The sequence below is a fragment of the Corythoichthys intestinalis genome, chromosome 14 (genome assembly GCF_030265065.1).
Source record: "Corythoichthys intestinalis isolate RoL2023-P3 chromosome 14, ASM3026506v1, whole genome shotgun sequence".
Taxonomy (NCBI): Eukaryota; Metazoa; Chordata; class Actinopteri; order Syngnathiformes; family Syngnathidae; genus Corythoichthys; species Corythoichthys intestinalis.
Genome location: NC_080408.1, coordinates 5733475 through 5749898, shown reverse-complemented (window position 1 = coordinate 5749898; position 16424 = coordinate 5733475). Strand labels below are relative to the sequence as shown.

The window sequence follows — 16424 nt, the reverse complement described above, 5'->3', positions numbered from 1 at the left end:
TTGTACCGATAACTTTAACATGGTTGCTGGCTAGTTAAGTACGTCATGTCGTGGATGATGGTTTTTTTTTTGCCTTGATTTAACCAGGGTATTACACTTTATAAGGCAATTGAGTGGTGAAAAAAACAACAACAACCCTATTATTATTATAATTAGATATCTTACTTGACATCGTGAATCATGATTATTAGTGTTGCACGATAATGCATTTTTCAACCGATACTGATAACTAATAAGTCCCTCTTCCTTCCAGCCGATAATCGGGTCAAAGTGGGCCAGAACGATCAGAAACGCAGTTCCGATATAAGATTCAGGGCCAGAACGCAGTTCCAGTATAAGATTCAGGGCCGGAATGTTGTTCCGGTACACGGTGCTTAGATTCCGAAAATATGACAGCAACTGTCAAAACGCTATGTAAAAAAAAAAAAAAAAAAAAAAAGATAAGCTGTCACACGTGCATTTCAGCTCCAAGAAAACAAATGTCAAATGTGCATGTTTTTTGGAACAGCGGGAAAAAAAAAAAAACAGCTTGTTGAACTGATGCGACAAAAAAGGGCAATGCAACATAAAATGGATCAAATCCTTAAGAACAATGAAAGAGTTGAGGAGGCTTATTTATCACATTTAGTTTTATTTACTCTGATGGGGAGGTTCAGAACATCTTAGCTGTCAATGTGCACTTTGGACTTATATTTGTTCATTTATGTTAGGCTACTTATTCGCTTCCTTATGATTTAAAAAAGTCAATGTTTGCGCGATCTTCAAAATATATTATGCAGAGTGAAATGGAATAGAAGTCATTTGTACTTATTTTACTGAATGTTTGTTACTTATATCTTTATTAGGTATTATAAATTCAATAATTATAATTATTTAAAAAAGCGTAAATATTTACATTAACTTCAGTTTTAATATATATCCTATGTTCTTAAGAAGTTAAAATTGAGATTTGGTATTTAGTATGTGAGGAAATGAGTGTGAAAATAAAAATTAGGAGATGGAGGTTGGGGTTATTGCTGTTTTTGTTAACTTTTATTTTGCAAATCATTTAAAAAATACCATTTTGAATGAAAATACGTTTTTGTATGTGTTATAGAAATAACTGTGCTAAAACAGTTTACTTTGTATTTCAGGAGTTTAAGAGGTTTGACCTCCCCCCAAAATAAATGAAAATAAACAAATAAATAAATACAATTTCTGGCTCCGTGGCGACCTTCACGTCGGGGAGTTCCGGCAAGAAATTCTAGCCACTTTCACCCCTGCCGATAACCGATAATGTCAAGCCAATAATTCGATTAAAATATATAATTTTTTAAATTATACACAAGAGCGAATGTTACTGTTCCTCTGGTTTGATTTTGCGATTTTAACTTTATCAACATAATTGCTTACTTAAACTCACTCCATGTTGTTCTGCCTAAACCGGAAGTTCGGAGCAGAAATTATAAAAGATGCTGCCGCCCATGTTTCGCTCAGGAAACTTGTCTATACAACCGCAAAGGCGGAGCTTATTTACACTAAAAGAAAATTACCTTTTTTTTCTTGAATGTGTTTAATGTAGTTATTCAGATTTAACAGCAGTGGAAGGACATACATATAAGACATGTTTTTCCCTATAGTATAATTTAAAAAAAGAAACAACTCTATCAGGGATCGGCAACACAAAATGTTGAGACATATTGGACCCAAAAAACAAATACATCTGGAGCTGCAAAAAATTAAAAGCCGTATAATGAAGGCAACACATGCTGTATGTATCTATATTAGCCTACTAACAAAATTACTAAGTTGGCTACAAATAGATAATGAGCCTTCATGATTAAGAATGACAGAATCATGTGAGTTTTCAATGCGTTTAATGTAAATTGGCTACATGATCAGTTGGCATTTCCTTTCCTGACAAAAACACGGTTGACAAGAGAACACGTCTGGACTGTATGCCATCTTTGCTACTCAACAGACTTTGCATAGAGATGATACATTGATCATAAAATACAATCAAATGAGATTCCCTGCTCTGCAAAAAAATGGTCATTTCAGGTCATGTACTGAAGCAGCTTGCAAAAATATTGAAGGTCTTCCAAGCAATACATGCTTATGAGTACTAATAAACTAATCTAGGTCAAATGCTGGTAATGCAAACACTGACTGGATGTTTTATAATCACTTTCTGATGAGTTGTTTGAAGCTCAGTCAAATTTCATCGCGATTATACTGTGAACAAACAGCAGAGCAGAGTACAGAGTAGAGTATCCCGACCCTGCGCTTGCTATAAAAATGGTGAACCTGTATGCTTTTCCTCAATAGTTGTAGTTTCTCCTATGCTACAAATACTTATATTTTAAATATAACCCTCTACTGCATATTTTTACCCCAATCTTAAGAATTTTTCATTGCTATTGCTTCAAAATAAATCACAAACATTCTGTTATGCAACTCCTAGCTAAAAGTATGGAATCACCAGTCTTGGACAAGTACGCACTCAGACATTTTATCATGTAGACCAAACTCAGATAAAAAGCTTGAAAAAAATAATGAATTAGTTCAAAAGTGTAGCTCTTTAGCATACAGAAACACTAAAAGAAATGAGTAAAAAAACATTGTGGTGGTACAAATGTTACTTTTATAGAGCAAGTGCAGGGAAATATATATCGAATCACTCCATTCTGAGGGAAAAAAAATATGGAATCATGAGAAACAAAGAAAGAAATAACAATCAATGCAGATTCTTGACTCTTGACAAGGTGAAGATGCTGGAACTTTTGTTTGGTGCTGTTCCAGTGAGATTTACAAAGATGACCGCCTGTAGAAAACTTCAAAATTCCCTCAGTCCATGATGATATGGGGATGCATGTTAGGCAAAGGCACTGGGGAGATGGCTGTGGTTAAATCTTCAATAAATGCACAAGTTTACATTGAAATTTTAGACAGCTTTCTTATCCCTTCGATTGAAAATATGTTTGTCATTTTCCAAGATGGCATTGATGACAATTAAAGCATTCCTTGGAGAAAGACTCATCCAGTCAATGTCATAGCCTGCAAATAGCCCAGATCTCAACCCTATTGAAAACCTGTGGTGGAAATTGAAAAAAATGGTCTAATGTAGAGGTGTCCCGATCGATTGATCTGGTCCGATCACATCATTTTCAAAGTATCGGAATCGGCAAAAAAAGATCGGACATGCCTTTTTTTAATATATATATATATATATTTTTTTTTAATGAAATCGTTTTCTAATTGTATTTAACGTTACAGACATAATATATTACTCATCCAGAGTCTTTAATTTTGGCTTAAGGTAGGGTTATCAAATTTATCCCAATAATGGCGGTAATTAATTTAAAAAAAAATGTATCATGTTAAAATATTTAACGCAATTAATGCATGCGCTGCCCCACCCACTCACGCATTGTCGCGCTCAATCTGTAATGGCGCCGCTTTACCTATATAGAGATAAAAGGCAGCGTAAATGAGTAGAGTGAATTTTGGAAGCCGTTGGAGCCTTTTTTTATTTGGGTAAAGCCTTACAATCCCTCTCCCTACGATTAGAAATATCGTGGGAAGCAATGTGGGGAAGCAAGGTAGTAATTAATCTTTTTCTTAACACCCTATGATATTTCCCAACGCAGAGAAGATATATCAATTGGTAGCACTACGCACAGTCATGGTTCCACTTCCCATCATGCATTTGGGCATGGCTACAGTATCATTTACTGAAAGCTCAACAAATACACTAGATGGCAATATTTAGTCATAATATACAAGGTCACATTTATCATTTAAGAATTACAAGTCTTTCTATCCGTGGATCCCTCTCACAGAAAGAATGTTAATAATGTACATGCCATCTTGAGGATTTATTGTCATAATAAACAAATACAGTACTTATGTACTCTATGTTGAATGTATATATTCGTCCGAGTTTTATTCATTTTTTTCTTAATGCATTGCCAAAATGTATCTGATCGGGGAAAATTATCGGGAATGACTGGAATTGAATCGGGAGCAAAAAAAAGCAATCGGATCGGGAAATATCGGGATCGGCAGATATTCAAACTAAAACGATCGGGAGCAAAAAAAAAGAAAATGATCGGAACAACCCTAATCTGATGTGCAAGGATGATCTGGCAACTGCAATCAACGAGAGATGGCACTAAATTGATGAAGAATATTCATCAAGTCCATGCCACAGAGAGTGCAAGCTGTCATAAAAGCCAGAGGTGGTGCTACTAAATACTAGAGATGTGTTTTGATTGTTATTTCTTTGTTTGTTTCTCATGATTCCATATATATTTTCCTCTGAATTGAGTGATTCCATACCTATTTCCCTGCACTTGCTCTATAAAAGTAACATTTACTGACCACCACAATGTTTTTTTATTCATTTCTTTTAGTGTTTCTGAATGCTAAAGAGTTGCCCTTTAGAACTAATTCATTATTTTTTTCAAGTTTTTTATCTGAGTTTGTTCTACATGATAAAATGTCTGAGTGAGTGCTCGTCCGAGACTGGTGATTCCATACTTTTTGCTAGGGGTTGTATGTCCCTATACCATGGCTTGTGCTGTCGCAGTTGCGTAGCTTGACCGACTAGCAACAGTAACCAAGTGGCAAGGGGGTGGAGCTTTTGCGAACGGGTCAGTTGTGTTTAGTCAGTCATAATTCAATAAACAGTAGCATGTGTGCACGGGATTAAGGACAGTAGTTACGTTGATACGGATGAGGTTTTTGAGAAAATGGAGTACTTCTGCGCGTTCGCCTGTGATGACGTCGCTGGTCCAAAAGAGACTGCAAGTGCTTTAGCTTGCAGTGCAGCGTTTGATTCTCTTTTGAGGTGGTGAGGGATTGTTGAGCCTCTTCAGCTGTAAATATGAGAACAAACACAATCATTGTCTATGATGGCCTAAACACTAGGGGTGTGACAATATATATCGAAAAGGTGATATATTACAATATTATGTAGCTCAAGAGGTCGTCAATATGCACCCGCCAAGAATCAATACATCGTTTTACAAAGGTGTATCAGTTTAAAACAAATTTTAAAAAAGGAACCAACAGGTTGCTACCAAAATCTTCCATTTATGTTGCTAAATTTATCGCGTTAACGGGCGGTAATTAATTTTTAAAATTATTCATTCATTCATTCATTTTTCATGCCGCTTTTAATCACGTTAAAATATTTGACGCAATTAACGCTTGCACGTAATGACCCGTTCATTCGTTGCCTCAAACAGTTTACAATGACGCCGTTTTAGCACACTGAGAGGGAAAAGGCAGAGAAATGCGAGTGGACACAGGCGTTCATTGGACCTTTTATTGGCTTAAGCTTTGGCAACTCTTTCACAACAATTATAAGTATTGTGGCGAACGACATGGGGACGAATGACAGGAGACAATCTTTTTCTTAACACGCTTAATTGAACACAACGCAGATCATAGTGTATACTATTTGCAACCACCACTGACAGTCATGGTTGCCCAACTTCCCATCATGCATTTGGGCGGAACAGTTAAGTTGCTAAAGTATCATTTAGTGAAAGCACAACAAAAATAATATTCATATCTCTCACAGGAGACGATCTTTTTCTTAACACGCTTAATTGAACACAACGCAGAACATACCATATATCATTTGCGTCCACCACTGACAGTCATGGTTGCCCAACTGCCCATCATGCATTTGGGCGGAACAGTTAAGTTGCTAAAGTATCATTTAGTGAAAGCACAAACAAAAATAATATTCATATCTCTCACAGGAGACATCTTTTTCTTAACACGCTTAATTGAACACAACGGAGAACATAATGTATAACATTTGCAACCACCACTGACAGTCATGGTTGCCCAACTTCCCATCATGCATTTGGGTGGAACAGTTAAGTCGCTACAGTATCATTTAGTGAAACCACTACTTTAATAATATTCCTATCTCTCAAAAAAAATAATGTTCAAAAAAAGAAAAGTGCTCAATGCAAAGAGAACTGGCATTCCCAATCAAAATAGCTATGCAAAATACACATAAAACTTACTCAGACTTTGCCTTGGCTGGATCTCTAATTAATTTAAAACTCGTCATTGACACCTTGTGGTGTATTTCAATCACTACATCACGAAGTTAAAGACTGTGGAAGAACGGCAGGGAGTCCATGTGTAATATAAAATTACTATAAAGAACTACAAGTCTTTCTATTCGTGGATCCCTTTAACAAAAATAATGTTAATAATGTTAATGCCACCTTGTGGATTTATTGTTATGATAAACAAATACAGTACTTATGTACAGTATGTTGAATGTTTATGTCCGTGTTGTGTCTTATCTTTCCATTCCAACAATAATTTACAGAAAAATATGGCATATTTTAGAGATGGTTTGAATTGCGATTAATTACGAATAATTTTTTTTCAGCTGTGATTAACTCGATTAAAAATTTTAATCGTTTGACAGCCCTACTTCCATTAGAATAGTGTCGACGTTAGCTTACCGGCTGCAATTGACGGTGCTCGACATCCAATTCATTTTGATTGGATTGTACATCAAGCACCGTCAATGGCACTGAATCAAGAGCATGTCTTGTAGGCATTTACAGGTGACTTGCTGTTGATTTTGAGTTACAGTGGGGCAAATAAGTATTTAGTCAACCAACAATTGTGCAAGTTCTCCTACTTGAAAAGATTAGAGAGGCCTGTAGTTGTCAACATGAGTAAACCTCAATCATGAGAGACTGAATGTGGAAAAATAAACAGAAAATCACATTGTTTGATTTTTAAAGAATTTATTTCCAAAATAGAGTGGAAAATAAGTATTTGGTCACCTAAAAACAAGCAAGATTTCTGGCTGTCAAAGAGGTATAATGAGGCTCCACTCGTTACCTGTATTAGTGGCACCTGTTTTAACTCATTATACGTATAAAAGACTCCTGTCCACAACTTCAGTCAGTCACACTCCAAACTCCACTATGGCCAAGACCAAAAAGCTGTCGAAGGACACCAGAGACAAAATTGTAGACCTGCGCAAGGCTGAGAAGATTGAATCTGCAATAGGTAAAACGCTTGGTGTAAAGAAATCAACTGTGGGAGCAATTATTAGAAAATGGAAGACCACTGATAATCTCCCTCGATCTGGGGCTCCATGCAAGATCTCACCCCGTGGCGTCAAAATGATAACAAGAACGGTGAGCAAAAATCCCAGAACCACAAGGGGGGACAAGTGAATGACCTACAAAGAGTTGGGACCACAGTAACAAAGGCTACTATCAGTAACACAATGCGCCAGCAGGGACTCAAAGCCTGCACTGCCAGACGTGTCCCCCACCTGAAGCCAGTACACGTCCAGGCCCGTCTGCGGTTCGCTAGAGAGCATTTGGATGATCCAGAAGAGGACTGGGAGAATGTGTTATGGTCAGATGAAATCAAAATAGAACTTTTTGTTAGAAACACGTTCTCATGTTTGGAGGAGAAAGAATACTGAATTGCACCTGGAGAACACCATACCCACTGTTAAGCATGGGGGTGGAAACAGTATGCTTTGGGACAGTTTTTCTGCAAAGGCACCAGGACAACTGATCTGTGTAAAGGAAAGAATGAATGGGGCCATGTATCGAGAGATTTTGAGTGAAAATTTCCTTCCATCAGCAAGGGCATTGAAGATGAGACGTGGCTGGGTCTTTCAGCATGACAATGATCCCAAACACACAGCCAGGGCAACAAAGGAGTGGCTTCGTAAGAAGCATTTCAAAGTCCTGGAGTGGCCTAGCCAGTCTCCAGATCTCAACCCCATAGAAAATCTGTGGAGGGAGTTGAAAGTCCTTGTTGCCCAACGACAGCCCGAAAACATCACTGCTCTAGAGGTGATCTGCATGGAGGAATGGGCGAAAATACCAGCAACAGTGTGTGAAAAACTTGTGAAGAGTTACACAAAACGTTTGGCCTCTGTTATTGCCAAAAAAGGGTACATGACAAAGGAATGAGATGAACTTTTGGTATTGACCAAATACTTATTTTCCACCATGATTTGCAAATAAATTCTTTAAAAATCAAACAATGTGATTTTCTGTTTTTTTTTTTCCACATTCTGTCTCTCATGGTTGAGGTTTATCCATGTTGACAATTACAGGCCTCTCTAATATTTTCAAGTGGGAGAACTTGCACAGTTAGTGGTTGACTAAATACTCATTTGCCCCACTGTACTTCCTATTCATTTGGGGACATTCTTAAGTCACTTCTGTTTCGCTACCCCAAATTCAACAGGAAGTGACCTGTAAATGCCCTCAAAATCAACAGAAAGTGACCTGTAAATGCCCCAAAAGGAAAATGAAGTGACCAAAAATCAAGAAGAAATTACGTGAAATGCCCCAAAAATAACTCGTTGTGGTGGGAGTGAACATTCATAGACAAGGGTGAGATGTGAAGGCGCTCACCTGGAGCTTGACCGACCAGCTCTGCCCCGCACCGGCGCTCCTGTGTCAGAGGATCCGAAGCAGGACGAAGGGATGTCGGAGCCCTTGGGTGTTGTGAGGCAGCTCTGAGGAGATCATCGAGGATCTGCAGAATAATACTCACGCCGCGTCGATGATGGCTGTCGCTGCTTTGATTGCACGGAACCAGAGTGCCTGATGGGATAGTTGCGTGACATTTTATTATGTTTTCTTTATATTTGTACACCTTTTTTTGTAATGGTGTTACTCCCCAGCCAAAGCTGTTTGACTCACAAACATTGTTCATACCCCAAAACCACCAGAATTCTCATGCGATGGAGGTTCTCTTTTGTTTGACACCCTAACAATGACCATTAGCCCAAAAACACGTTTTATAATTTTAACAAAGTGAAATTTCATTCAATCACTTCTTCTATATGAAAAATTGACCGTTCTTCCCACAGGACTTACCAGAGAAAGTTCCGGAGAATACTCCTTGAGAGTGTTTCACTAAACTTTCTATGACTGCGCCTGGTTGCTTGCTTGGTTCAACAGCGGGGTGAAAAGACTGTAAAATATCAAGGACAGGATTATAAACTGTCGCTTAAAAGATTGTACACAATCTGACATGGCTGACCTCTCTGAAGGTGGTGGCTGTTAACGGACTCTGAGGTGCTGCAATGGCATCCCTGACACATGTAAGTGCCGTGGCTGCTCGTGGGCAAGCCGAGGGGAAGGAAGGTGTTGAAACAGCAGCGTGTGGACAAGAGTGATGAGATGCGGCTCGGCAGTGGCGGTCCATAGACGTGACAGAATGCGCGACTGTGGCGAGCTGAGAAGAAGCTGGTCGAGCGGCGTTCGCGTGAGACGGGGAGCGGCCCGTGTTGACCTCGCCAGGGGCTTCGGGGGCTTTGTCCAGCTGCAGTTTGGCCACGTCCTGTGGGGACAGCTGCAGCTGCACGTGCATGGTGTGGGCACCCATTCCCAGTTGAATGACCACAGGTGAGCGGCCAGACAAGAAGTCGCTAATCTGCACCATTGTCGGGAACGAGCCAAGTAAAAAAAGGTGATCATAATTGTACGTTTCAAAGCAAATACAGAAAATGAATCATAGAAAATGAATCATATTTATTTACCTCACTTTCTGTTAGCTTTTCCAGAACTTCCACAATCTTCTCGATTCTGCAACTCGAAGTCTGTAGAGGAAACGATTGAACAAACTCACGCGTCACCCCAAAATACGCTGACATGTTCTGTGCGTGTGTGCATTTTTGTTTTTAAACTTACAAATAAAGCATTTTCAACGTGTAAGGTCAGTGTACTCCCATCTGCTACACCCTGCTCCAGCAGTTTACCAGCAGTCAATTGCCTGTTACAACACAAGTGAAGCGACTTTTATTAAAGGCTAAACTCAGCTGCTATTTGAGTCCAAGATTGAACTAAAGCTCAACTAAAACCGGTATTATCATTTTTAAAGTGATCCTCTAACTTAAATACATGTTGGCTCTAATAAACCACAATTGTTCTCTTGTACTAAAATATGTTGTTAGAAACACATAAAATGTTAAATCAATGGCAATATTTTATAATATTTAGTACATATTTTGACCGTTAGTTGACGCCATGGTTTGCGGGCTCGCAGTGATGACGTCAACGGCATCTTTCCAAATGTGTAGCGTGTTCAACAATTGCTTATTGCTGCCTAAACTCGCGAAGTAAAATGCCACGATGTGCTGCTTTTGGATGCAATTTCCAGTCAAATGGAAACAAGTGAGTGGTCAAGGTGGAATTATTTTTTTTTTTGTGAATAAATGTGCATAAGTGGAAGGTTCTCCCCTTTTTGGTCCCTGTGTGCACGTATCCTACCCACCACGCGTAGCAACTGGCGCCCGAACATGTATCCTGGAACCTCAGTCAAGCAGGGTCCCACCGCGTCTGCAATATTGGTTTCGGATCTGTCCATTGTTTTGATTCGTCGGTCCCACCGCGGCTTTTCGGATCAGTCTATTTTGTGGAATCGACGGCCTGATCGCGGCTGGAACATTGACATGGGATTGGTCTAATTCCTGGATCTTCGCGTGAGTAAAAAACACGGATTTGGATTACTATTGCGATCTTTTTTGTTGACTATTCTTCGTGGGAGTTTTCCCCAAATCATACTACATAATTAAAGCACTATGGCACGCTATAGTGACGAAAGTGACTGACGTGGACCTTACAACAATGTTGGAGTTCGTCAGGGAACACAGGTTTGCGTACTGCTGAGCTCCCCAGTGAAGAGTGGTCAAGGTGGAAATATTATTTTTTGTGAATAAATGTGCATAAGTGGAAGCTTTTATACACGTATCCTTGGTACCACGCGTTACAATGTATGACATGGACATGGACATGGATTACACAAGGTGTGCTCTTTGGCCTGTACTGTATGTAAAGCACACGACAGCTCTGGATGCTAACAGTCTACATAATTATATTGGGATGTTTGAAAACGCAATATGCTTACCTTGAATATCTGCTAATAAAACCGGAGTTCCCAACACTCTCGCTCCCAACCTGAGTTCCCAATAGCACTCTGTCGCTCTGTTGCCATTGAGACAGCGAGTGCATCACCAGTTTTGCCCAACTTTTGTCTGATCAGGTATTTGCTGCACGCATTTTTCCCTGAAGCTCGTCTTGTGAACGACCGACAGTGCTGTCCTGCTCTTCACTTTTCAGATCTCGTTCAAATAGGAAGGGTAGAACTGACGACATGTTGGGAAAGCTAACTATTGACACGCTGGAATTTCGGCATGGGTCCAGTGACGTCACACACTGCGACGTAACAAGAATGGCGACCTATCACTTAAAATAATTTTACAAACTTTATTAAAACAAAAACATTAAGAGGGGTTTTAATATCAAATTATGATAACTCATATTAACATTTATCTTATAAGAATTACTTGTTTTAAAAATAGAGGATCCCTTTAACACGCCGAAACTGCTGATGTCCGATGCACGCCAGAGCTAAGCCTTAAACGATATAAGAAAATAAATAAATGAGGATTTAACAAAAGAACAATTGGCTAACTTGCATTGCAAAAGTCCAATAGTTTAAATGCTATATAATATTGATGTTTGCCAAGTTGTTTCTGGTGCCCACCATATACTATCTGGTGGGCACCAGAAACAATCTTGTGCGCACCAGAGAGTATGATGTGTGGCACTAGATTGTTTCTAGTGCGTCCCAGAAACAGTCTGGTTAACATCGGCATTATGTAGCATTTACGCTAGCGAACCTTTGCACTGCAAGTTAGCCAATTGTTCTTTTGTTATACTTACATCCTCATTTATTATTTTTTTATATTGTTTGCTGCTAAACTCAGGTGCTAGTTGAGTCCAAGGTTGAAGTAAAGCTCAACTAAAACCTGTTTTATCATTTTTAGCACGCCAGAACTGTTGGTGTCCGATGCGCACCTGAGCTTAGCCTCAAACGATATAAAAACATAAATAAAAAATTAGGATCTAAGTACAACAAAGGAACAATTGGCTAACTGGCATAGCAAAAGTCCACTAGCTTAAATACTATACATGCAAATGTTTACCAGATTGTTTATGGTGCGCACCATTGTACACCAGTCACAATCTCGTGTGCACCAGATAGTATGTGGTGTACACTAGTAACAATCTGGTAAACATAAGAATTATAAAGCATTTAAGCTAGCAGACTTTTGGTATGCAAATTAGGCTATTGTTCTTTTGTTGTACTCAGATCCTCGTTTATTTAATGTTTTATATCGTTTGCTGCTAAACTCAGGTGCTAGTTTGACTCCAAGATTGAAGTTAAGCTCAACTGAAACCTGTATTATCATTTATAGCACACCAAAAGAACAATTGGCTAACTTGCATTGCAAAAGTCTGCTAGCTTAAATGCTATATCATGTTAATGTTTATCAGGTTGTTTCTAGTGCGGACCATAATCTTCCATTAGAATAGTGTCTACATTAGCTCACTGGCTACCATTAACGGCACAGGACATCCAATTCATTTTGACCAGATTGGACATCTAGAGCCGTCAATGGCACTGAAACCAGAACATTCTTTTGTGTGCAAATACAGGTCACTTTCTGTTCATTTTTGGGCATTTAAAGGTCACCTCCTGTTGATTTTGGCGTATCAAAAACTAAGTGACTAAAGAATGTCCCCAAATAATTAGGAAGTGACTCTAAATCAACAGGAAGTGATCTGTAAATGCCCCAAAATGAACTCATTTCTCCTGGCATTGGCTGCCACTGACGGCCGTAGACGTCCAGTCCGTGTGAAGTGGGAGATAAACTCTTTCCAATTCACAACAGAAGGATGAAAAGCGCTTTTTAAAAAATGTTTATTATTATTATTAGTTGTTGTTGTTGTTTGCAGAATTAAACGAATTGCTAAAAGTGCGTCTTTACCCCCATCTTGTGGCATCCATAGGTAAGAATAAACCATTTAATCACTTATTTTTACTTCTTCCTTACCAGTCTTCGGAAAATAAACGAATACTCAGGTAAAAATGCGTAAACAATCTACTGCAATTCAGTAACTATGTATTAGCACAGTACTTTGTTAATTCCCACTAATTGGAGCATCGTGTCGTATAAAAAGGCTGGTGCTCACTTGTCTTTATGCAGGATGACGATTTTGTCCGTGTGCACGTTAAGTTGACGAGAGAGGCGCGTCCGCAGCCCGTCCACGGTCTCTCCTCCGGGGACGACCAACTCCAGAGAGTCGCCGTTGGAGCCGGAGCCGAAGAACAGACGCATGTTGTGAGGATTGAAGTGATCGATCGACAGACCGACGCCACAAAAGACACAAGCAAAGAACACACCGCCTAACAACGTTCACTCACTATTATCTCTCAAACCGATTACCGGCTAGTGTTTTACATGAAAATAAGCAAAACATGCAAGCACGAGAGATGCTGAAATCAACGAGCAAGACGTCACGTAAACGCTTTACTACAGAATGTGAAGTCTTCACTTAGCCCCGCCCAGCGTAACTAGCAGCCAATCAGCCAGCGAGACAAGTCAATAGGAAAGACTTCTTTGGGTAAAGCACCGCCCAAACTAACATTTAACCCTTTGAGGAAAATGATAAGTAAAAATCGCATTAAATCATCAACAAAGTGAAACAAAAACAATTAAAAAAAGGAATAGAAATACAACCGTCCCCCAAAAATTAATGAAAAGCAAAATTCATATAAATTGAAATCTGAAGTATAAGGGCAGTGGCGGAACAAATGTGAACAGGTAACGTGTTCCCCAGGTGACCGAATGCTACCTCACCTTGCTTGAGTCTTGTTCTTGGACCACAGAGCAGGGCCAGCCCAGCCTATACGCAGACTATGCAGCTGCTTAGGGCCCCTGACCACTAGGGGGCCCACAATCTGGCAATTGTTTAATTTATATCTATTTTGTTTACTACAGTTTGCTTTATTTGACTTTTGTGAGTTTTGATACTTGATTACAAGCTTAAAAAAATAAAAGTTCTTCCTTAACTTCTTTCTTTCCTCTTTTAGAAAAAGGTTTGGCGCTATCTACTGTAAGTACTGACAATCATTTGGGGTGGGAAGTTTGAAGTATGATTAATATACAAAATATGGACGTATGGGTTGGATTGCATGTATGGGTTTCACAGTACACTGTAACGAAGTGGTGGGCCAAAAATATGGGCCCCTTTGCATTATTTTGCTTAGGGCCCCCAAATGGCCTGGGCCGGTCCTGCCACAAAGCAGACTAGTTCTAGATGACCGTAGGTCTCTAACTTTACCTTGTTGAGCTTCGACACCCACCTCCGGCAGAACTTCTACCTCATCCCAGGGGAGGTGGGGGACATTGAGTCCGAGTGGGTATTGTTCCGCACCTCCATTGTCGAGGCGGCCAATTAAAGCTGAGGCGGCCAATCAAAGCTGTGGCCGTAAGGTGATTGGTGCCTGTCATGGCGGCAATCCATGAACACGCTGGTAGACACCAGCAGTAAGAGATGCCATCAAGCTGAAGAAGGAGGCCTACCATTTTGGCCTGTGGAACTCTGGAGGCAGCGGACAGGTACCGGCTGGCCAAGCGGACTGCAGCTTCAGCAGTCGCCGAGGCAAAAACTTTGTTTGGCGAGGCCATGGAAAACAACTTCCGGACAGCTTCGAGGATATTCTGGTCCACCATCCAGCGTCTCAGGAGAGGAAAGCAGTGCACCATTAATTAACACTGTGTACAAAGTAGTGAATCTTACCTTGTTTAGCTTCAACACCCACCTCCAGCAGAACTTCTACCTCGTCCCAGGGGAGGTGGGGGACATCGAGTCCGAATGGGCCATGTTCCGCACCTCCATTGTCGAAACGGACGATCGGAGCTGTGGCCGTAAGGTGATTGGTGACTGTTGTGGCAGCAATTCTCAAACCCGCTGGTGGACACCAGCGGTAAGGGATGCCGTCAAGCTGAAGAAGGAGGCCTACCAGGTCTTTTTGGCCTGTGGGACTCCGGAAGCAGCAGACAGGTACCGGCTGGCCAAGCGGACTGCATCTTTGGCGGTCGCTGAGGCAAAAACTCATGGGAAGAGTTTTGCGAGGCCATGGAAAAAGACTTCTGGTTGGCTTCGAGGAAATTCTGGTCCACCATCTGGCGTCTTATGAGAGGACAGCAGTGCACCATTAACACTGTGTACAGTGGAGATGGGGTACTGCTGACCTCAAATTGGGACGTCGTGAGTCGTGGGGAGAATACTTCGAAGACCTCCTCAATTCCTTTAAGGAAGCAGAGTCTGGGGACTCCGAGGTGGGCTCTCCTATCTTTGGGGTCGAAGTCACTGAGGTGGTTGGAAAGCTCCTCAGTGGCAGGGCCCCGGGGGTGGATGAGATCCGCCTGGAATTCCTAAAGGATGTTGTGGAGCTGTCGTTGCTGACACGCCTCTACAACATCGCATGGACATCGTGGACAGTGCCTCTGGATTGGCAGCCAGGGGTGGTGGTTCCCCTTCTTATAAAGGGGGACCAAAGGGTGTGTTCCAATGATAGAGGGATCACACTCCTCAGCCTCCCCGGAAAAGTCTATTCAGGGGTGCTGGACAGGAAGGTCCGTCGGGAAGTCGAATCTCGGATTGTGGAGGAGCAGAGTGGTTTTCGTCCCGGCCGTGGTACAGTGGACCAGCTCTACACCCTCGGCAGGGTCCTCGAGGATGCATAGGAGTTTGCCCAACCAGTGTTTTGTGGATTTGGAGAAGGCGTTCGACCGTGTGCTTCGGGGAGTCCTGTGGAGGGTGCGCCGGGACTACAGGGTACCGAGACCCTCGGTAAGGGCTGTTCGGTGCCCGTACGACCGGTGTCAGAGTTTGGTCTGCATTGCTGGCAGTAAGTCGAATTCGTTCCGAGTGAGTGTTGAACGCTGCCAAGGCTGCCCTTTGTCACTGATTCTGTTCATAATTTCTATGGACAGAATTTCCAGGCGCAGTCGAAGCATTGAGTGGTTCCGGTTTGGTGGCCTCAGCATTGCATCTCTGCTTTTTGCAGATGATGTTGTGCTGTTGGCTTCTTCAAGCCGTGACCTCCAACTCGCAGTGGAGCGGTTCGCAGCTGAGTGTGAAGTGGTTGGGATGAAGATCCGCACCTCCAAATCCGAGACCATGGTCCTCATTTGGAAAAGGGTGCCCTCTCCGTGTTGGGGATGAGATCCTGGCCCAAGTGGAGGAGTTCAAGTATCTCGGGGTCTTGTTCATGAGTGAGGGTAGGAGGGAGCGGGAGATCGACCGGCGGAATGGTCTGCAGTGATGCGGACTCTGCACTGGTCCTCAGTGGTGAAGAAGAAGCTGAGCCGAAAGGCGAAGTTCTCGATTTACCAGTCGATCTACGTTCCTACCCTCACCTATGGTCACGACCTGTACCGAAAGAACAACATCCCGGATACAAGCGGCCAAAACGTTTTCTCAGCAGGGTGTCCAGGCTCTCTCTTAGAAATAGGGTGAGAAGCTCGGTCATCCGGGAGGGACTCGCTGTCGAGCCACTAC

The 16424-nt window shown here is 41.4% G+C and overlaps 1 protein-coding gene across 2 annotated transcripts; it reads right to left on the bottom strand.

The window, feature by feature from the left end:
- Positions 1-1690: 1690 nt before the first annotated feature.
- On the bottom strand, positions 1691-14555 carry LOC130929988 (midnolin-like). Of its 2 annotated transcripts, XM_057857641.1 has the most exons (8): positions 14441-14555; positions 13047-14361; positions 9699-9780; positions 9548-9607; positions 9049-9441; positions 8883-8979; positions 8415-8606; positions 1691-4859 (listed from the first exon to the last, which is right to left on the bottom strand). In XM_057857641.1, exons 2-8 carry the CDS (start codon positions 13190-13192, stop codon positions 4690-4692), a joined length of 1140 nt encoding a protein of 379 aa, XP_057713624.1. In that variant the 5' UTR covers positions 13193-14361; positions 14441-14555; the 3' UTR covers positions 1691-4689. The 2 variants fall into 2 exon arrangements, with proteins under 2 accessions (XP_057713624.1, XP_057713626.1); XM_057857643.1 differs by having other exon boundaries at positions 13047-14474.
- Between the last annotated feature and the right edge of the window lie 1869 nt (positions 14556-16424).

Excerpts from the sequence above, each read along its gene's own strand:
- LOC130929988 (XM_057857641.1), bottom strand. The coding sequence starts at position 13,192 with ATGCGTCTGTTCTTCGGCTCCGGCTCCAACGGCGACTCTCTGGAGTTG. Across the intron at positions 9,442-9,547 it reads AAAAGCTAACAGAAAGTGAG|ATTAGCGACTTCTTGTCTGG; the intron begins GTAAATAAATAT and ends ACAATGGTGCAG. Across the intron at positions 4,860-8,414 it reads GCTGGTCGGTCAAGCTCCAG|CTGAAGAGGCTCAACAATCC; the intron begins GTGAGCGCCTTC and ends TCATATTTACAG.